An 18306-nucleotide genomic window follows, 5' to 3' on the forward strand; every position below is an offset into this window, starting at 1 on the left:
AAATTGGCAAAGGTAGTCTCGAGGGAGAGTTCATTGAATGTATTAGAGATGGTTTCTTGGAACAATGTGTTGTGGAACCAACCAGGGAACAGGCTAGTCTGAATCTGGTATTGAGTAATAAGGAGGGATTAATTAATGACCTCATAGTTAAGGATCCTCTCGGGAATAGTGGCCATAGTATGGCAGAATTCAAAATTCAGTTCGGGGGTGAGAAAGTGGAGTGCCACACGAACATTCTGAAACTGAACAAAGGAAATTACATAGGCATGAGTTCAGATTTGGCCTGAGTAGAGTTAGTGCAAAAGGTAGGACAGCTGATGAGCAGTGACAGTCGTTTAAGCAGATTCTCACTTCCTCACAACTAAAATATAGAGAGGAAGAAAGACTTTAAGAGGGGTAAAAAAAATTCATGGCTAAGCGAAGAGGATAAGGACAATATAAAGACAAAAACTAAGATACACCATGTTGCAGAGGTCACGACAGGCTGGAATATTGAGAAACTTTCAAACATAAACAAAGGGTTACTGAAAAGGTAACAAAAAGAGCCAAGGTAAATTACAAAAGAAAACTAGCGCTAAATATCAAAAAGGATACCAAAAGTTTCTATTAGTACATAAAAGGGAAGAGAGTCGCTAAGGTGAATGTTGGTGCCTTGGAAGATGAAACCAGAGAGTTAATAGTGGGGAACACAGAAATGGCAGAGATGCTAAATCAATACTTTGCCTCAGTTTCATAGTGAACGACACTAGTGCCATCCCATTAGGAAAGGGTAATTCAGATGAAATAGAAAGGGTGGAATTTGGAACAATCAGCATCAATAGAGAAACAGTAATCAACAAACTATTGGGATTGAGGGCAAACAAGTCCCCAGGGCCTGATGGCCTACATTCTAGGATGTTAAAGGGTGGCAGCGGAGATAGTGGATGATGGACACGAGAAAGGTTCCAGTGGACTGGAAAAATGTTAATGTACGCCCTTACTCAAAAAGGAGGGAGGCAGAATGTAGGCAACTACAGACAATTAGTTTAACATCTGATAAATTGTTAGAATCCATTACTAAGGAAGTGATATCAGGACATTGGAAAGTCAAAAAGCAATCCATCAGAGTCAGCATAATTTTATGAAGGGTAAATCATGTTTGACTAATTTGCAACAGTTCTCCGACGATGTAACAAGCCAGGTGGGTAATGGAGATCTGGTAAATGTAGTATATCTGGACTACCGGAAGGCGTTGATAAGGTGCCGCACAGAAGGCTAGATCACATGGGTTTAAGGGTAATTTTCCAGCTTGGATAGAGGACTGGCTGACAAACAGAAGACAGAGAGTCAGGATAAATGGGTATTTTTCTGGATGGTGAGATGTAACTAGTAGGGTGCCACAGGATTTAGTCCTTGGGCCCAACTATTTACAATCTATATAAATTAGTTGGATACAGGGATAGAATGTTCTATAGACAAATTTGCAGATGACACTAAAATAGGTGGGACAGTAAGCTGCAATGAGAAAATAAGAACCTTACAAATGTAGGTAGGTTATAGATATATATAGATTAGGTGAGTTAGCCAAAATGTGGCACATGTGGTTTAACTTGGTAAGTGTGAGGTCATCCATTTTCATCGCAAAAATGGAAAGGCAACTTATCTAAATGGTGCGAGACTTGGAGTGCTCCGGTGCAAAGGGATCTGGGTGTCCTCGTGCACGAGGCACAGAAAACTAGCACGCAGGTACAGCAGGTAATAAAAAAAGCGAATGGAATGTTGGTACTTAAAGCTAAAGGAATAGAGTATAAAGGTAAGGAAACGCTGTTGCAACTATACAAGGCAAAGGTGAGACCTGGAACATTGTGTAGTTTTGGTCCCCTTCTTTGAGGAAAGATGCAGTGGCATTGGAGGCAGTTCAGATGAGGTCCACTAGATTGATTATAGAGATAATGGGTTTGTCTTATGAGGAAAGATTGAGAAGTTTAGGCCTGTACTCTCTCGAGTTCAGAAGAATGAGGGGAGAACAAATTGAGATATGTAAGATGATGAAAGGTATGGACAAAGTAGACATGGAGCGGATGTTTCCTCTTGTGGGGCATACTAGAACGAGAGGTCATAGACTCAGGATAAGGGGCAGCAAATTTAAAAATCGATGAGGAGAAATTATTTCCCTCAAAGGTTTGCGAATTTGTGGTATTTGCTACCCAGAGTGCGGTGGATGCTGGAGCAGGGAGTAAACTTAAGGAGGAGTTAGACAAATTCTTAATTAGTAATGGGTTGAAGGGTTATGGGTAGGAGGCTGGAGATGAGGTCATGATGAGATCAGCCATGATCTTTTTGAACGGTGGAGCAGGCGCAAGAGGCTAAATTACCTACTCCTGCTCCTAGTTCTTATGGTCTATGGAAGAACAATTCTGTCTAATTCCACCTTCCAGATCTTGGTCTGTAGCATTAGGTAACAGTTCCTCAAGCACAAATCTGGTGTTCTTGATTAATAAAAGGATTTCTTGATTAATAAAGGGATCAGAAGTTATGGGGAGAAGGCAGGAGATTATCAGCCATGATCGAATGGTGGAGCAGGCACAATGGGCTGAGTGGTCTAATTCTGCTCCTATGTCTTATGATCTTATTTGTAATCCTCCAATCCACGGGACTAATCCTGTGTTCAGAGAGGCCTGGAAAATTTCTGTCAACGGCTCCGCAATATGCTCCCTTACCTCTCTCATCAATCTAGGATGCATCCCATCTGGATCTGGCAACTTCGCTACCTGGAGTGCTGCCAGCCTTTTTAGCACCTCTTCTTTATCTATCACTATACTTCTCAGTTGCTCAACACCCATATTTTCAACTGGGCTATTGTCACCATCTTCTATTTTGGTAAAGACAGAACCAAAGTACTCATTTAGTACCTCTGCCATACCCACTGCTTCAGTGAGCAGCTTACCCTGCTTGACCCTCATGGGTTCCGCTGTATCCTTCAGTAATCTTTTACTATTAGTATGTTTTATTATTTGTTTTAGCACAGCCTGCCATCCTTCTCTCAGGCTTCCTCTTAGCCTTCCTTATTTCACCCATAGCCTCTCTCCTGCATTTGAGATACTGTTCCTGATTTATATTGTTATTATTATTCCGGCATGCATCATATGCCTCTTTTTTCTTCCTTATTTTCTTCTCAATACCCTTAGTCATCCAGGGTACTTTAGCTTTGGATATCCTGTGTTTATTTCTCATGGGTATATATACCTAGCTTGCACTCTATTCATCTTTCCTTTGAAAGTTTCCCCCCTTCTTAAGGGGGAGGGGGATCCAGCCGAGGGCAGCAGAGCAGAGCTACTGATCAGCTGTTCTGGGGAAATTTGCATACGTGCAGTGCGGTCAGCCTAAGTTGAAGGTGAACTGGCGAAGGAGACCCAAGGAGTTTGAGTGAAGACAAGCATCCAGCCGAGGGCAGCAGAGCAGAGCTACTGATCAGCTGTTCTGGGGAAATTTGCATACGTGCAGTGCGGTCAGCCTAAGTTGAAGGTGGTTTGTGGAAGGGCTGTTGGCAACTGACAGTTAAACCCGAAACACCTCCTCCTCTAACCAACCCCCCCACCCCACGGTGGTTGGGAAGCGGGAGCAGGGGCCTGTCGTGAAGGTGAGTGAGTGCCTTTAAATTTGCTTAACTTTCAGCGGGAGCAGGGTTTGAGGTAATATCAGGTAAGCTCTTCCTTTCTTTTTCTTTTTCTTGTTTTTTTTTTAATCTAGAGGTGATGTCAGGGAAGGCAGTACAATGCTCCTCCTGCAGAATGTTTGAGGTGAGGGACGCCGTCAGTGTCCCTGCTGATTTCATCTGTGGGAAGTGCACCCAACTCCAGCTCCTCAAAAACCGTGTTAGGGACCTGGAGCTTGAGCTGGATGAACTTCGGATCATTCGGGAGGCAGAGGGGGTCACAGATAGGAGCTTCAGGGAAGTAGTTACACCAAAGACTGGAGATAGATGGGTAACTGTAAGAGGGACTGGGAAGAAGCAGTCAGTGCAGGGACCCCCTGCGGTCGTTCCCCTGAGTAACAAGTATACCGTTTTGGATACTTGTGGGGGGGACGACTTACCAGGGGTAAGCCATGGGGTACGGGCCTCTGGCACAGAGTCTGTCCCTGTTGCTCAGAAGGGAAGGGGGGAAAGGAGTAGAACACTAGTAATTGGGGACTCAATAGTCAGGGGCACAGATAGGAGATTTTGTGGGAGCGAGAGAGACTCACGTTTGGTATGTTGCCTCCCAGGTGCAAGGGTAAGTGATGTCTCGGATCGTGTTTTCCGGGTCCTTAAGGGGGAGGGGGAGCAGCCCCAAATCGTAGTCCACATTGGCACTAACGACATAGGTAGGAAAGGGGACAAGGATGTCAGGCAGGCCTTTAGGGAGCTAGGATGGAAGCTCAGAGCGAGAACAAACAGAGTTGTTATCTCTGGGTTGTTGCCCGTGCCACGTGATAGTGAGATGAGGAATAGGGAGAGAGAGCAATTAAACACGTGGCTACAGGGATGGTGCAGGCGGGAGGGATTCAGATTTCTGGATAACTGGGGCTCTTTCTGGGGAAGGTGGGACCTCTATAGACAGGATGGTCTACATCTGAACCTGAGGGGCACCAATATCCTGGGGGGGAGATTTGTTAGTGCTCTTTGGGGGGGTTTAAACTAATTCAGCAGGGGCATGGGAACCTGGATTGTAGTTTTGGGGTACGGGAGATTGAGAGTATAGAGGTCAGGAGCACAGATTTGACTTCGCAAGAGGGTGCCAGTGTTCAGGTAGGTGGTTTGAAGTGTGTCTACTTCAATGCCAGGAGTATACGAAATAAGGTAGGGGAACTGGCAGCATGGGTTGGTACCTGGGACTTCGATGTTGTGGCCATTTCAGAGACATGGATAGAGCAGGGACAGGAATGGTTGTTGCAGGTTCCGGGGTTTAGGTGTTTTAGTAAGCTCAGAGAAGGGGGCAAAAGAGGGGGAGGTGTGGCGCTGCTAGTCAAGGACAGTATTACGGTGGCGGAAAGGATGCTAGATGGGGACTCTTCTTCTGAGGTAGTATGGGCTGAGGTTAGAAACAGGAAAGGAGAGGTCACCCTGTTGGGAGTTTTCTATAGGCCACCTAATAGTTCTAGGGATGTAGAGGAAAGGATGGCGAAGATGATTCTGGAAAAGAGCGAAAGTAACAGGGTAGTTGTTATGGGAGACTTTAACTTTCCAATATTGACTGGAAAAGATATAGTTCGAGTACGTTAGATGGGTCATTCTTTGTACAATGTGTGCAGGAGGGTTTCCTGACACAATATGTTGACAGGCCAACAAGAGGCGAGGCCACATTGGATTTGGTTTTGGGTAATGAACCAGGCCAGGTGTTAGATCTGGAGGTAGGTGAGCACTTTGGAAACAGTGACCACAATTCGGTGACCTTTACGTTAGTGATGGAAAGGGATAAGTATACCCCGCAGGGCAAGAGTTATAGCTGGGGGAAGGGCAATTATGATGCCATTAGACATGACTTAGGATGTGTTGGTTGGAGAAGTAGGCTGCAAGGGTTGGGCACACTGGATATGTGGAGCTTGTTCAAGGAACAGCTATTGCATGTTCTTGATAAGTACGTACCAGTCAGGCAGGGAGGAAGGGGTCGAGCGAGGGAACCGTGGTTTACCAAAGAAGTGGAATCTCTTGTTAAGAGGAAGAAGGAGGCCTATGTGAAGATGAGGCATGAAGTTTCAGTTGGGGCGTCTGATAGTTACAAGGAAGCGAGGAAGGATCTAAAGAGAGAGCTGAGACGAGCAAGGAGGGGACATGAGAAGTCTTTGGCAGGTAGGATCAAGGAAAACCCAAAAGCTTTCTATAGGTATGTCAGGAATAAAAGAATGACTAGGGTAAGAGTAGGGCCAGTCAAGGACAGTGGTGGGAAGTTGTGTGTGGAGGCTGAGGAGATAAGCGAGATACTAAATGAATACTTTTCGTCAGTATTCACTCAAGAAAAAGATAATATTGTGGAGGAGAATGCTGAGACCCAGGCTATTAGAATAGATGGCATTGAGGTGCGTAGGGAAGAAGTGTTGGCAATTCTGGACAAGGTGAAAATAGATAAGTCCCCGGGGCCTGATGGGATTTATCCTAGGATTCTCTGGGAAGCCAGGGAAGAGATTGCTGAGCCTTTGGCTTTGATTTTTAGGTCATCATTGGCTACAGGAATAGTGCCAGAGGACTGGAGGATAGCAAATGTGGTCCCTTTGTTCAAGAAGGGGAGTAGAGATAACCCCGGTAACTATAGGCCGGTGAGCCTAACGTCTGTGGTGGGTAAGGTCTTGGAGAGGATTATAAAAGATACGATTTATAATCATCTAGATAGGAATAATATGATTAGGGATAGTCAGCATGGTTTTGTGAAGGGTAGGTCATGCCTCACAAACCTTATTGAGTTCTTTGAGAAGGTGACTGAACAGGTAGACGAGGGTAGAGCAGTTGATGTGGTGTATATGGATTTCAGTAAAGCGTTTGATAAGGTTCCCCACGGTCGGCTATTGCAGAAAATACGGAGGCTGGGGATTGAGGGTGATTTAGAGATGTGGATCAGAAATTGGCTAGTTGAAAGAAGACAGAGAGTAGTAGTTGATGGGAAATGTTCAGAATGGAGTTCAGTTACGAGTGGCGTACCACAAGGATCTGTTCTGGGGCCGTTGCTGTTTGTCATTTTTATAAATGACCTAGAGGAGGGCGCAGAAGGATGGGTGAGTAAATTTGCAGACGACACTAAAGTAGGTGGAGTTGTAGACAGTGCGGAAGGATGTTGCAGGTTACAGAGTGACATAGATAAGCTGCAGAGCTGGGCTGAGAGGTGGCAAATGGAGTTTAATGTGGAGAAGTGTGAGGTGATTCACTTTGGAAAGAATAACAGGAATGCGGAATATTTGGCTAATGGTAAAATTCTTGGTAGTGTGGATGAGCAGAGGGATCCCGGTGTCCATGTACATAGATCCTTGAAAGTTGCCACCCAGGTTGATAGGGTTGTGAAGAAGGCCAATGGTGTGTTGGCCTTTATTGGTAGAGGGATTGAGTTCCGGAGCCATGAGGTCATGTTGCAGTTGTACAAAACTCTAGTACGGCCGCATTTGGAGTATTGCGTACAGTTCTGGTCGCCTCATTATAGGAAGGACGTGGAAGCCTTGGAAAGGGTGCAGAGGAGATTTACCAGGATGTTGCCTGGTATGGAGGGAAAATCTTATGAGGAAAGGCTAATGGACTTGAGGTTGTTTTCGTTAGAGAGAAGAAGGTTAAGAGGTGACTTAATAGAGGCATACAAAATGATCAGAGGGTTAGATAGGGTGGACAGCGAGAGCCTTCTCCCGCGGATGGAGGTGGCTAGCACGAGGGGACATAGCCTTAAATTGAGGGGTAATAGATATAGGACAGAGGTCAGAGGTGGGTTTTTTACGCAAAGTGGTGAGGCCGTGGAATGCCCTACCTGCAACAGTAGTGAACTCGCCAACATTGAGGGCATTTAAAAGTTTATTGGATAAGCATATGGATGATAAGGGCATTGTGTAGGTTAGATGGCCTTTAGTTTTTTTTCCATGTCGGTGCAACATCGAGGGCCGAAGGGCCTGTACTGCGCTGTATCGTTCTATTTTCTATGTTTCCCATTTTCCATCTGCTGTTTTATCCACCAAAATGCATTTCCAATCAACCTGCTCCTTTTAGACCCCTAAAATTAGCCCTGGCCTGCCTCATTTCCTAGGACCAGATCCAACACAGCTTCCTCGCTGGTAGCACAGGAACTTTATTGTTCCAGACCGTTCTCCAGGAATTTCTCCCCTTCCACGCCCAACACTTGACCCATCTCCCAGTCCACCTTAGGGTAATTGAAATCCCCAACTATCACAACCCTACTTGCCCTGCAGGTTTTCATAATCCCATTAGTTTCTCTAGTACTTTTTTCTGCTGAAGTTCCTCACTTTCATTATCCCTTTGTTTCTCTACTTTTTCGTGTCTTCTACTGAACAGGCAGATGTAAAATATTTGTTTAACATCACTACCATTTCCTTAATTTCCATTATAATTTCTCTTGTCTTGGGTACATGTAGAAGCTTTTACAATTTACTTATTCATTCAATGTTTTCCATGTTCATCATTTTTGCTCATCCTCAGGTCAAACTCTCCCAATCCTCAGGCTTATTGCTTTTCTTTGAAACATTGTAAGTCCTGTATTTTAATTGAATACTACCCTGAACTTCTTTAGTCAACCATAAATTCTTATAATTATGTTTAAATCATCTGTAATGTGAGTACCTTGAAGAAATGGGTCTTTATAAATGGGTGTGTATATAAGTATCTGTGGTGGGAGTACCTTTAAGAAATGGATGTTTATTACTGCAGTGATGACAGAGAGTGGGTGGAGCTGGGCTGTCTGCCAGCTTTTTACTTTCGTTTTAGCTGTTTGCTGCAGGATGTGTTTTAGTTTCGTTTTCAGAGCTGGATAGCTGCAGACACAGCCAGAAGGTGTATGAATCTCTCTCTGTAATCTAAAGACTGTAAATCGATCCTGGTGATTTAAAACTAATAACAGTTGTGACTTCAACCTGATGTGCTTCTGGTAAAAGGTGTTTCAAGTCAGATGGATGTTAAAAGGAAAGCTTAAAGGATTACTTAGTGTTGTATTCTTTGGTGGTTGTATTTGAATTAATGGTTGCTAAGATGTTCACTGTATGTTTTAAAATGGTTAACTTGAGTTCATAGCCACTTCCGGTTGCGGCTATGACCAGCTAAGTCGCACGTTTGGCTGCTCCTGCTACAAAGGTGTTTTCGGGCCGATTGGAGGGCCCCAACGGCGCTGTAAGGACAAATCCCGGTGGGGGAAGGCTCCCTGAAGAGAACCAGACCAACTTTATGGTCGGTACCCGGAGTGGGGTGGTAAAGAAAGCAACAGCAGCTCCCAAAAAAAAGCGGGGGAAGAAGACCAAAATGGCGGCCGGTGGAGCACCCGAGGAATGGAGGAAATGGGCGGAGGAGCAGCAGGCCGCTCTCCTGCGCTTCTTTACGGAGCTGAAAATGGAGCTCTTGGAGTCAATGAATGCGACGACCACCAGGCTGATGGGAGCCCAGGCGACCCAAGAGGCGTCGATTCGGGAGCTGCAACAGGAGATGACTGTGAGGGAGGAGGAGGCCACGGTCCTCGTGGGAAAGGTAGAGGTGCACGAGGCACTCCACCTGAAATGGCAGAGCCGTTTTGAGGAGCTGGATACCCGAATGAGGCGGAAGAACCTGAGGATCTTGGGCCTGGCAGAAGGCCTGGAGGGGTCAGACCTCCCGGGATATGTAGCAGAAATGCTGAGCTCCCTGATGGGGGCAGGGGCCGTCCCTTCGCCCCTGGAGCTGGAAGAGGCCTACAGGGTCATGGCTAGGAGGCCAAGAGCAAATGAGCCCCCGAGGGCGGTGCTGGTGCGGTTCCAGCGACTCAGCGACCGTGAGAGAGTGCTGGAGTGGGCCAAGAGGGAAAGGAGCAGCAAGTGGGAGAATTCGACGGTGAGGGTCTACCAGGACTGGAGTGCGGAGGTGGCAAAGCGGCGGGCCCGGTACAACCGGACGAAGGCGGTGCTACATGCAAAACGGATCAGGTTCGGAATGCTGCAGCCAGCGCGCTTGTGGGTCACCTACAGGAACCAACACCACTATTTTGAGTCCCCAGAGGAGGCGTGGGCCTTTGTACAGGAAGAGAAACTGGACTCGAATTAGACCCAGGGGATACTTGGCGGCCGTAGCCGCTCGGGTACTTTCAGCTGAATTCTTTGTTTGGATTTTGAACTCTTGCTGTGGTTTTTCTTCTGATGTTTTTTCCCCCTTTGCCAACTTCCCTTAGTTATTGTTATTGTGGTTATTCATGGTTATTTATGGTTATTTATGCTGTTTGGTAGAGGGCGACTGTTAAGTACATTGTTATTTGTTATCTATCTGTTATTTATAATGTTAAGTTGGGGAGGTGGGACGGGGGGGAGAGCAGATCGGGGATATGGGCTCCTAGGGGGGGTTCTTTTACAGGCATGGACGGGGACGGGGGTGGAACTGAAGATGGCGGGGTGGGGTGTGGCAGGGCGAAAGCGCGGGCTTTCCTCTGTTTTCCCGCGCGCGGGGCAGAGGAGGGGGGGGGGGGAGGAGTGCGGGGCGTGGCTAGCAATGGCGACCTTTCCCGCGCTGGAGCGGGGCCAGGGAGGAGTGGCAAGGGGGGGGGAGGCCCCCCCCGAGCCGGGGGGAGTCGGAGTGGGGCAGGAGCAGCCGGGTCAGCGTGAACCAGCTGACTTACGGGAGTACGATGGAGGGTACATCGCGGCTAGGAGGGGTCCTAGCCTGGGGGGGGGGGGAGGGGGGTTAGGGAGGGACACCGGTTGCTGCTGAAAAGACCAGAAACGGGAAGTGGAGGACGGGAGAGGTGGGGGGAGGGGGACATCGCCATGGGGAGCGGGTCAGAAGGGGAGGGTCGACCCGGGGCGAGCAGGGAACAGGACATGGCTAATCGGCAGGGGAAGGGGGCGGGTCGTCCCGCGACCCGGCTGATCACTTGGAACGTGAGGGGTTGAATGGGCCGGTCAAGAGATCAAGGGTATTCTCACACCTGAAGGGACTGAAGGCTGATGTAGCAATGTTACAGGAGACCCATTTGAAGGTAGTGGACCAGGTTCGCCTGAGAAGGGGGTGGGTGGGACAGGTGTTCCACTCTGGATTGGACGCAAAGAACCGGGGGGTGGCGATTCTGGTGGGAAAGAGGGTGTCGTTCGTGGCGGAGGAGGTGGTGGCGGATAAGGAGGGTAGGTATGTGATGGTGAAGGGTAAGCTGCAGGGGGAGAAAGTGGTGATGGTCAACGTATATGCCCCGAACTGGGATGACGCGGGTTTTATGAGGCGCCTATTGGGCCTCATTCCGGGACTGGAGGCAGGGGGCTTGATCATGGGGGGGGACTTTAACACAGTGCTGGACCCCGGGCTAGACAGATCGAGCGCAAGGACCAATAGGAGGCCGGCAGCGGCAGAAGTGCTGAGGGGGTACATGGAGCAGATGGGAGGAGTAGACCCATGGAGGTTTGGTAGGCCGAGGGCGAGGGAGTATTCCTTTTTCTCCCACGTCCATAGAGTGTACTCCAGAATCGATTTCTTCGTGTTGAGCAGGGGGCTGATCCCGAGGGTACGGGAAGCTGAGTACTCGGCCATTGCGATCTCTGATCATGCACCGCATTGGGTGGATGTGGAAATGGGGGAGGCGCGGGACCAGCGCCCGCTGTGGCGGCTGGATGTGGGGCTGTTAGCGGACGACGAGGTGTGTAAAAGGGTCCGGAAGAGCATTGAGAGCTATCTGGACTTGAATGACACGGGTGAGGTGCAGGTGGGGATGGTCTGGGAGGCCCTGAAGGCAGTGATCAGGGGAGAGCTGATCTCCATAAGGGCGCATAGAGAAAGAAAGGAGAGGCAGGAGAGGGAGAGGCTGGTGGGGGAGCTATTGGAAGTGGATAGGAGATATGCGGAGGCACCAGAGGAGGGGCTGCTGGAAGAACGGCGCAGCCTGCAGGTCAAGTTCGACCTGCTGACCACCAGGAAGGCAGAGACGCAGTGGAGAAGGGCACAGGGCGCGGTCTATGAGTATGGGGAAAAGGCGAGCAGGATGCTGGCACACCAGCTTCGCAAACGAGATGCGGCTAGGGAGATTGGGGGAGTGAAGGAGAGGGGCGGGAAGGTAGTGCAGAAGGGGCAAGAAGTGAACGGGGTCTTCAGGGATTTTTACAAGGAGTTGTATCGGTCTGAGCCGCCGACGAGGAGAGGGGGAATGGAGGACTTCCTAAACAAATTGAGGTTCCCAAGGGTCCAGGAGGGGCTGGTAGAAGGGCTGGGGGTGCCAATAGGGCTAGAGGAGCTAGTCAAGGGAATAGGTCAGATGCAAGCGGGGAAGGCGCCGGGGCCAGATGGGTTCCCGGTGGAATTCTATAAGAAAAATGTGGACTTGGTGGGACCGGTACTGGTACGAGCCTTTAATGAGGCGCGAGAGGGGGGGGTTCTGCCCCCGACAATGTCGCAGGCTCTGATCTCCCTGATATTGAAGCGGGATAAAGACCCCGTGCAGTGCGGGTCCTACAGGCCTATCTCGCTTCTGAACGTGGATGCCAAGTTGCTGGCAAAGATCCTGGCAGCTAGAATAGAGGATTGTGTGCCAGGGGTAATCCATGAGGACCAGACGGGGTTCGTGAAGGGGCGGCAGCTCAACACGAACGTGCGGAGATTGCTGAATGTAATTATGATGCCGGCAGTGGAGGGGGAGGCTGAGATAGTGGTAGCGCTGGACGCGGAGAAGGCATTCGACAGGGTGGAGTGGGAGTACCTGTGGGAGACGTTGAAACGGTTTGGGTTTGGGGAAGGGTTTATTAAGTGGGTGAAGTTGCTCTACTCGGCCCCGACGGCGAGTGTAGTGACAAACGGGAGGAGGTCGGAGTATTTCGGGCTCCACCGAGGGACCAGGCAGGGATGTCCCCTATCCCCCCTACTTTTCGCACTGGCGATTGAACCGTTGGCGATGGCACTGAGGGGTTCAGGGGGGTGGAGAGGACTGACTAGGGGAGGGGAGGAACATCGAGTATCGCTGTATGCGGATGATCTACTGCTGTACGTGGCAGACCCAGAAGGGGGAATGCCGGAGATAATGGAACTATTAGCAGAGTTTGGGGACTTTTCGGGGTACAAATTAAATTTGGGCAAAAGCGAGGTTTTTGTGATACACCCGGGGGACCAGGGAGAGGGTATTGGGAGACTCCCCTTCAAGCGAGCAGGAAAGAGCTTTAGGTACTTAGGGGTGCAGGTGGCAAGGAACTGGGGGACCCTCCACAAGTTGAACTTTTCCAGGCTGGTGGAACAGATGGAGGAGGAGTTTAAGAGGTGGGACATGGTACCGTTGTCGCTGGCGGGGAGGGTGCAGTCAATCAAAATGACGGTCCTCCCAAGGTTCTTGTTTTTATTTCAGTGCTTGCCCATCTTCCTCCCTAGGGCCTTCTTCAAAAAGGTGACGAGTAGCATCATGAGCTACGTGTGGGCGCATGGCACCCCAAGGGTGAGGAGGGTCTTTTTGGAGCGGAGTAGGGACAGTGGAGGGCTGGCACTGCCCAATCTCTCGGGGTACTACTGGGCGGCAAATGTGTCAATGGTGCGCAAGTGGATGATGGAAGGGGAGGGGGCAGCTTGGAAACGAATGGAGAGGGCGTCCTGTGGCAACACAAGCCTGGGGGCCCTAGTAACGGCACCATGGCCGCTCCCCCCCACGAGGTACACCACGAGCCCGGTGGTGGCGGCCACCCTCAAGATATGGGGGCAGTGGAGGCGACATAGGGGTGAAATGGGAGGTCTGTTGGCGGCGCCAATAAGAGGGAACCATAGATTCATCCCGGGGAACATCGACGGGGGATTTCAGAGCTGGTACAGGGTGGGCATACGGCAGCTGAAGGACCTGTTTATAGAGGGGAGGTTTGCGAGCCTGGGAGGGCTGGAGGAGAAGTTTGAGCTCCCCCCGGGAAACATGTTCAGATATTTACAAGTGAAGGCATTTGCTAGGCGGCAGGTGGAGGGGTTTCCCCTGCTCCCCAGTAAGGGGGCGAGTGATAGGGTGCTCTCGGGGGTCTGGGTCGGAGGGGGGAAGATATCAGACATCTACAAGATAATGCAGGAGGCGGAAGCAGCATCGGGGGAGGAGCTGAAAGCCAAGTGGAAAGGGGAGCTGGGAGAGCAGATAGAAGACGGGACGTGGGCGGATGCACTGGAGAAGGTCAACTCTTCCTCCTCGTGTGCGAGACTGAGCCTCATTCAATTTAAGGTGCTGCATAGAGCTCACATGACGGGGACAAGGATGAGCCGGTTCTTTGGGGGTGAGGACAGGTGTGTCAGATGTCTGGGAAGCCCAGCGAACCATGTGCATATGTTCTGGGCATGTCCGGTGCTGGAAGGGTTCTGGAAGGGGGTGGCAAGGACGGTGTCGAAGGTGGTGGGGTCCAGGGTCAAACCAGGATGGGGGCTTGCGATCTTTGGGGTCGGGGTAGAACCGGGGGTACAGGAGGCTAGGGAGGCCGGAATCCTGGCCTTTGCGTCCCTAGTGGCTCGACGAAGGATATTAATTCAATGGAAGGACGCGAGGCCTCCAAGCGTTGAAACTTGGATTAACGATATGGCTAGCTATATTCAGCTAGAAAGGATCAAATTTGCCCTGAGAGGGTCGGTACAGGGATTCGCCAGGCGGTGGCAACCTTTCCTTGACTTTTTAGATCAGAGATAGACGTTCGGGGTCGTGGCAGCAGCAACCCGGGGGGGGGGGGGGGGGGGGGGGGGGGGGAGGGAGGGGGGGAGGGGAGGGGGGGGGCAGCAAGGGTCGTGGGGGGACACGCACGACTGTAACGCGGGCAAGCCTGCTCGCTGCTCATGTCTGAAACTGTAGGCTGCCTTGGTTGTTAAGGTTGCCTGGGGGGGGGGGGGGGGGGGGGGGGAGGACTGGTGCGCGCGAGAGGGCGGGCGAGGGAGGGACATTTGCCTAGAGGGATTGTGTTGTAAATAATTTAAAAATTAGTAGGGGTAAATGTCTGTATGGAAAAACTCTTTCAATAAAAATTATTTAAAAAAAACTTGAGTTCATAGAATAAACATTGTTTTGCTTTCAAAAATACTTTTCCATTTCTGCTGTACCACCCTGTAGAGTGGGCCAAGTGCTCCACATACCACAATCTATTAAAAGTTGCGGGTCAGGTGAACTCCATGATACACTTTGAGGTTCTCTAAACCCTGGCCCATAACACATCCCATCAGGATCTGGCCCTCCAACATCACTCCCCCACTTCTGTTTTCTTCTGACTCTGGCATCTTATGAATTCACATACTTTGCTCCACCACTGGTGGTAATGCATTTTATTTTCAATTTGACAACAGCAACAGTAGAATCATAACACGTACTATTAGCTTATTTAACTGCATCTTACCAGCTCCTCTGAATGCTGATCGTTGTCCTTGACTTGCTCTACGTCTTCGAGCAGGTGGAGGCCTATTTCTCGTCAAATGCACATCTATAAAGCTTTCTCTTTCTATTTGATCCAAACCATCAGTTGTTCTGTTCATCAATGGGAGCGGAAGTTGGGGAAGAGCAAAAGGTCAAGATAATAACAGCTGAGTTATTATTGATATTTTAAGTCAGCCATATTTAATTGTATGCAAAATATCTCTCTAGTAAACCACTGGCAATTTTAACAGTCTCCAAGATTTTCTAATTTGGATTGTTGGCTACGTGAGAATGAGAAAAATCAAATGAGTAAAAGGCAATTGGGCCAACATGTAATAATGTTTTAAATAACACTATTGCCTTGGCTACATTCATAGTTTTTTTGTCATATATGCTATTCCTTTGTTATATTTATATGCTTTACACAATTTAATACTTAGATGTTCTATTAAAACTCTTTGTATCTAGACTGTTAGGCATAAATTTCTTTATACTTTACTCACAACTCATCGCCTTTGTGCTTCGGATCAGCCTTTAAAAAGAAATGTCATTTCTAACGGAAGCATCTCTACAGTATTACTTTTGCATCGTTACCAACACAATATTCAAAACGTTATCTGGCCAGAGCATTATAAAGCTTTAGCATAAACATCTACAGACATGCTTAATTGTTCTAACTATATATTGTAGTATTCTACTTGTTTCTTTAAAATTATTTGGGCCATTGTGAAAGTGCTTGCCCATTGCTACTTTCAAAACCCAAGTGTCCATATATCCCACACATGGTAGAGTGTCAACCCAATTGAAAAACCCATCGAAATCCTTTAGTAAATCATATACTATTATGTCTCTCGAATGCCCTCCATACCTTTGTGTTATCAGCAAAACTATCATCTATAGTGGTTTGCTCATTCCTATAGATTAGGTGCAACAGTGCTGAACAATGTTTGATATATTCATGTATTACCTATTAAGAGAGCAACTTTCTGTGAAAAGAAAAGCAAATGACTGGAAAGTTTCATTTTGAAAATATTTTCATTCAAGGCGTTTTCAGTTTATATACAAAAACACACAATACAATCAACTTTGTACAAATATCTCCCAACAAAAACCCCTTCTGTCTTCCTCTATCTGCCCCGCATTATAACTATATTGTAAATAATATAAAATACAGACCCACCCAAGGCCCCTCCCCCTTAACATTCTCCCCTCCCTCCCTCCCGCTGTGCTTACCAATCCTTAAAGGAGATGAACAGTCTCCAGCTCGAGTGGAAACCCTCCTCTAGTCCCTTAATAGCAAACTTTATCTTTTCAAGTTATCTATTCTTCCAAGTCACACCAATCCCACTGCCTTAGACAGCTCCGGAGCTCGCCATCCTAACAAGATCCTCCTCCGGGCTATCAGGAAGGAAAAGGCCAACACTCAGCCTTTCTTCCCACCTGCACTCTCAGATCGTCTGATAGTGTTTGTTCGCACACTTGCTACAGATGCCCTGTATAACAATCAAATCTGGCGAACAAATCCCGGCCCAAGACCAAATTGCCCCAGTACTTTGAAAAGATACTCCCACTCAACCTGGTCAGAAGTCTTTTCCACCTCCATAGATATTATCACCTCCGTTTCCTGACCCAATGAGGGCATTATCATCACATTTAATCATCTCCTTATATTTGACGATAATTGCCGCACTTTCACAAATCATGTCTAGTCGAGCGCTATCACCCCTGGCTAACACCTTGGCCAGCAACTTTGCATCCACATTCAGAAGAGAAATTGCATGACAGGACATATGTGCCTCTGGGTCTTTAACTTTCGTTAAAATTAGTGAAATTGAGGCCAGTGCTAACGTGGGTGGGAGCTCTCTCTTATCCAACTAATCATTAAACATTTCAACTAGGAGCGGCTCCAATACTGTGGTCAACTCTTTATAGAATTCCACTGGAAATCTGCCCAGGCCCAGAGCCTTCCCAGACTGCATCAACCTGATGCCTCCCATCACCTCTCCATTTGCCCGGGGCTCCGATCTGTACAGCCCGATAGAAGGCTTCAAATGCTCCGTTCCCTTTCCTTGACTTAGTGACCACCCTGCCCCCAGTTTCCTTTATCCGCCCAATATTCCTCGCCACTGCCTGTCATTTCAGCTGGTGTGTGAACAGCCTACTGGTCTCCTCCAGTGTTCGTAAAGTATACTCCTGATCCAGCGCAATTGCCCCACCACGTTCCCCATCGATACAAGTTCAAACTCCATCTGGAGCTTCTTCCTCTCCTTCAACAAACCCTCTTCAGGAGACGCCAAGCCTATCCACTACTAGAATGGCTTCCACCCCCACCCTTAGCCTTTCCACCTTATCCCTATGTGCCTTGATCGAGATCAGCTCTCCTCTGATTACCCCCTTCAACGCCTCCCAAAGTATAGAAGGTGCGATCTCCTCATTTTTGTCAATCTCAACATAGGAGCCTATGGCCGCTCTAATCTTTTCATTGACTGGCCAGCGTAACGGAGAATCCTGCCGGCGGGTCGGGGGAGAAATGTGGCGCGGCGGGGCGGAGAATCCAGCCAACGGTAAAGGGACTACCAACAGGTTAGATGGACTGTATGGTTTATTACCTTTTATCTGACAATACAGTACAAGCTCTCTCTCCCTCTTATACTATAGCAGAATTAAAGTTTTTGTAATAGATTTGAAAAAAAAATTGAAAGCAAATTTTATTTTATTGGGATTGCAGTATTCTATCTACTCATGCAGAAAATCTTAAAATCAGAGGAACAATATTACATTACATGAGGTGGGCAGACTTTGAAGAACTGAGGAAAATCAGATCAAAAATGAAATTGGGATAAAATACAGTAAAGAAATGGGATAAAAGGGGAACTAGTGAGTACAGCAGTCTAAAGGGGTATTTCTGATATGCAAATTAGCATAGCTGTAGGAAAACAAGTGTTTACCTAAGTGTCTTGGGGAAAACAAAGATGCATAGAAGAGGTGACTTCAAAGTGGAAAGATAAGGGAATAATTTGCACCAAATGCTAAAAGCCTGGCTCACGGGTACAAAAGGAAAAAAAGAACGATATACCTATCGCAAAATAACTTGAAAAGACAAGGGAGAAGAGCTACTGCCATAGCCACCCAGCTGTAGAAAACAGGCTCTCCTGAAAACAAGTTGTTGCTAAAAGGCTGCTATAATAATAATTATCTTTATTATTGTCACAAGTAGGCTTACATTAACAGTGCAATTAAGTTACTGTGAAAATCGCCTAGTTGCCACACTCTGTCGCCTGTTCAGGTACACTGAGGGATAATTCAG

At 48.2% G+C, this 18306-nt stretch overlaps 1 protein-coding gene across 3 annotated transcripts in view; it reads right to left on the minus strand.

Annotated features, from left to right (window-relative positions):
* The window catches only part of LOC119962749 (probable E3 ubiquitin-protein ligase HERC1), a 594360-nt gene that overhangs the window by 253017 nt on the left and 323037 nt on the right, over positions 1–18306 (minus strand). For all 3 annotated transcript variants that reach the window (XM_038790765.1, XM_038790766.1, XM_038790764.1), the window contains one exon: positions 14983–15110. In XM_038790765.1, the coding sequence (XP_038646693.1) occupies positions 14983–15110 (128 nt within the window). The remainder of the gene's footprint in view (positions 1–14982; positions 15111–18306) is intronic.

Source organism: Scyliorhinus canicula, chromosome 3 (assembly GCF_902713615.1).
Source record: "Scyliorhinus canicula chromosome 3, sScyCan1.1, whole genome shotgun sequence".
Lineage (NCBI taxonomy): Eukaryota > Metazoa > Chordata > Chondrichthyes > Carcharhiniformes > Scyliorhinidae > Scyliorhinus > Scyliorhinus canicula.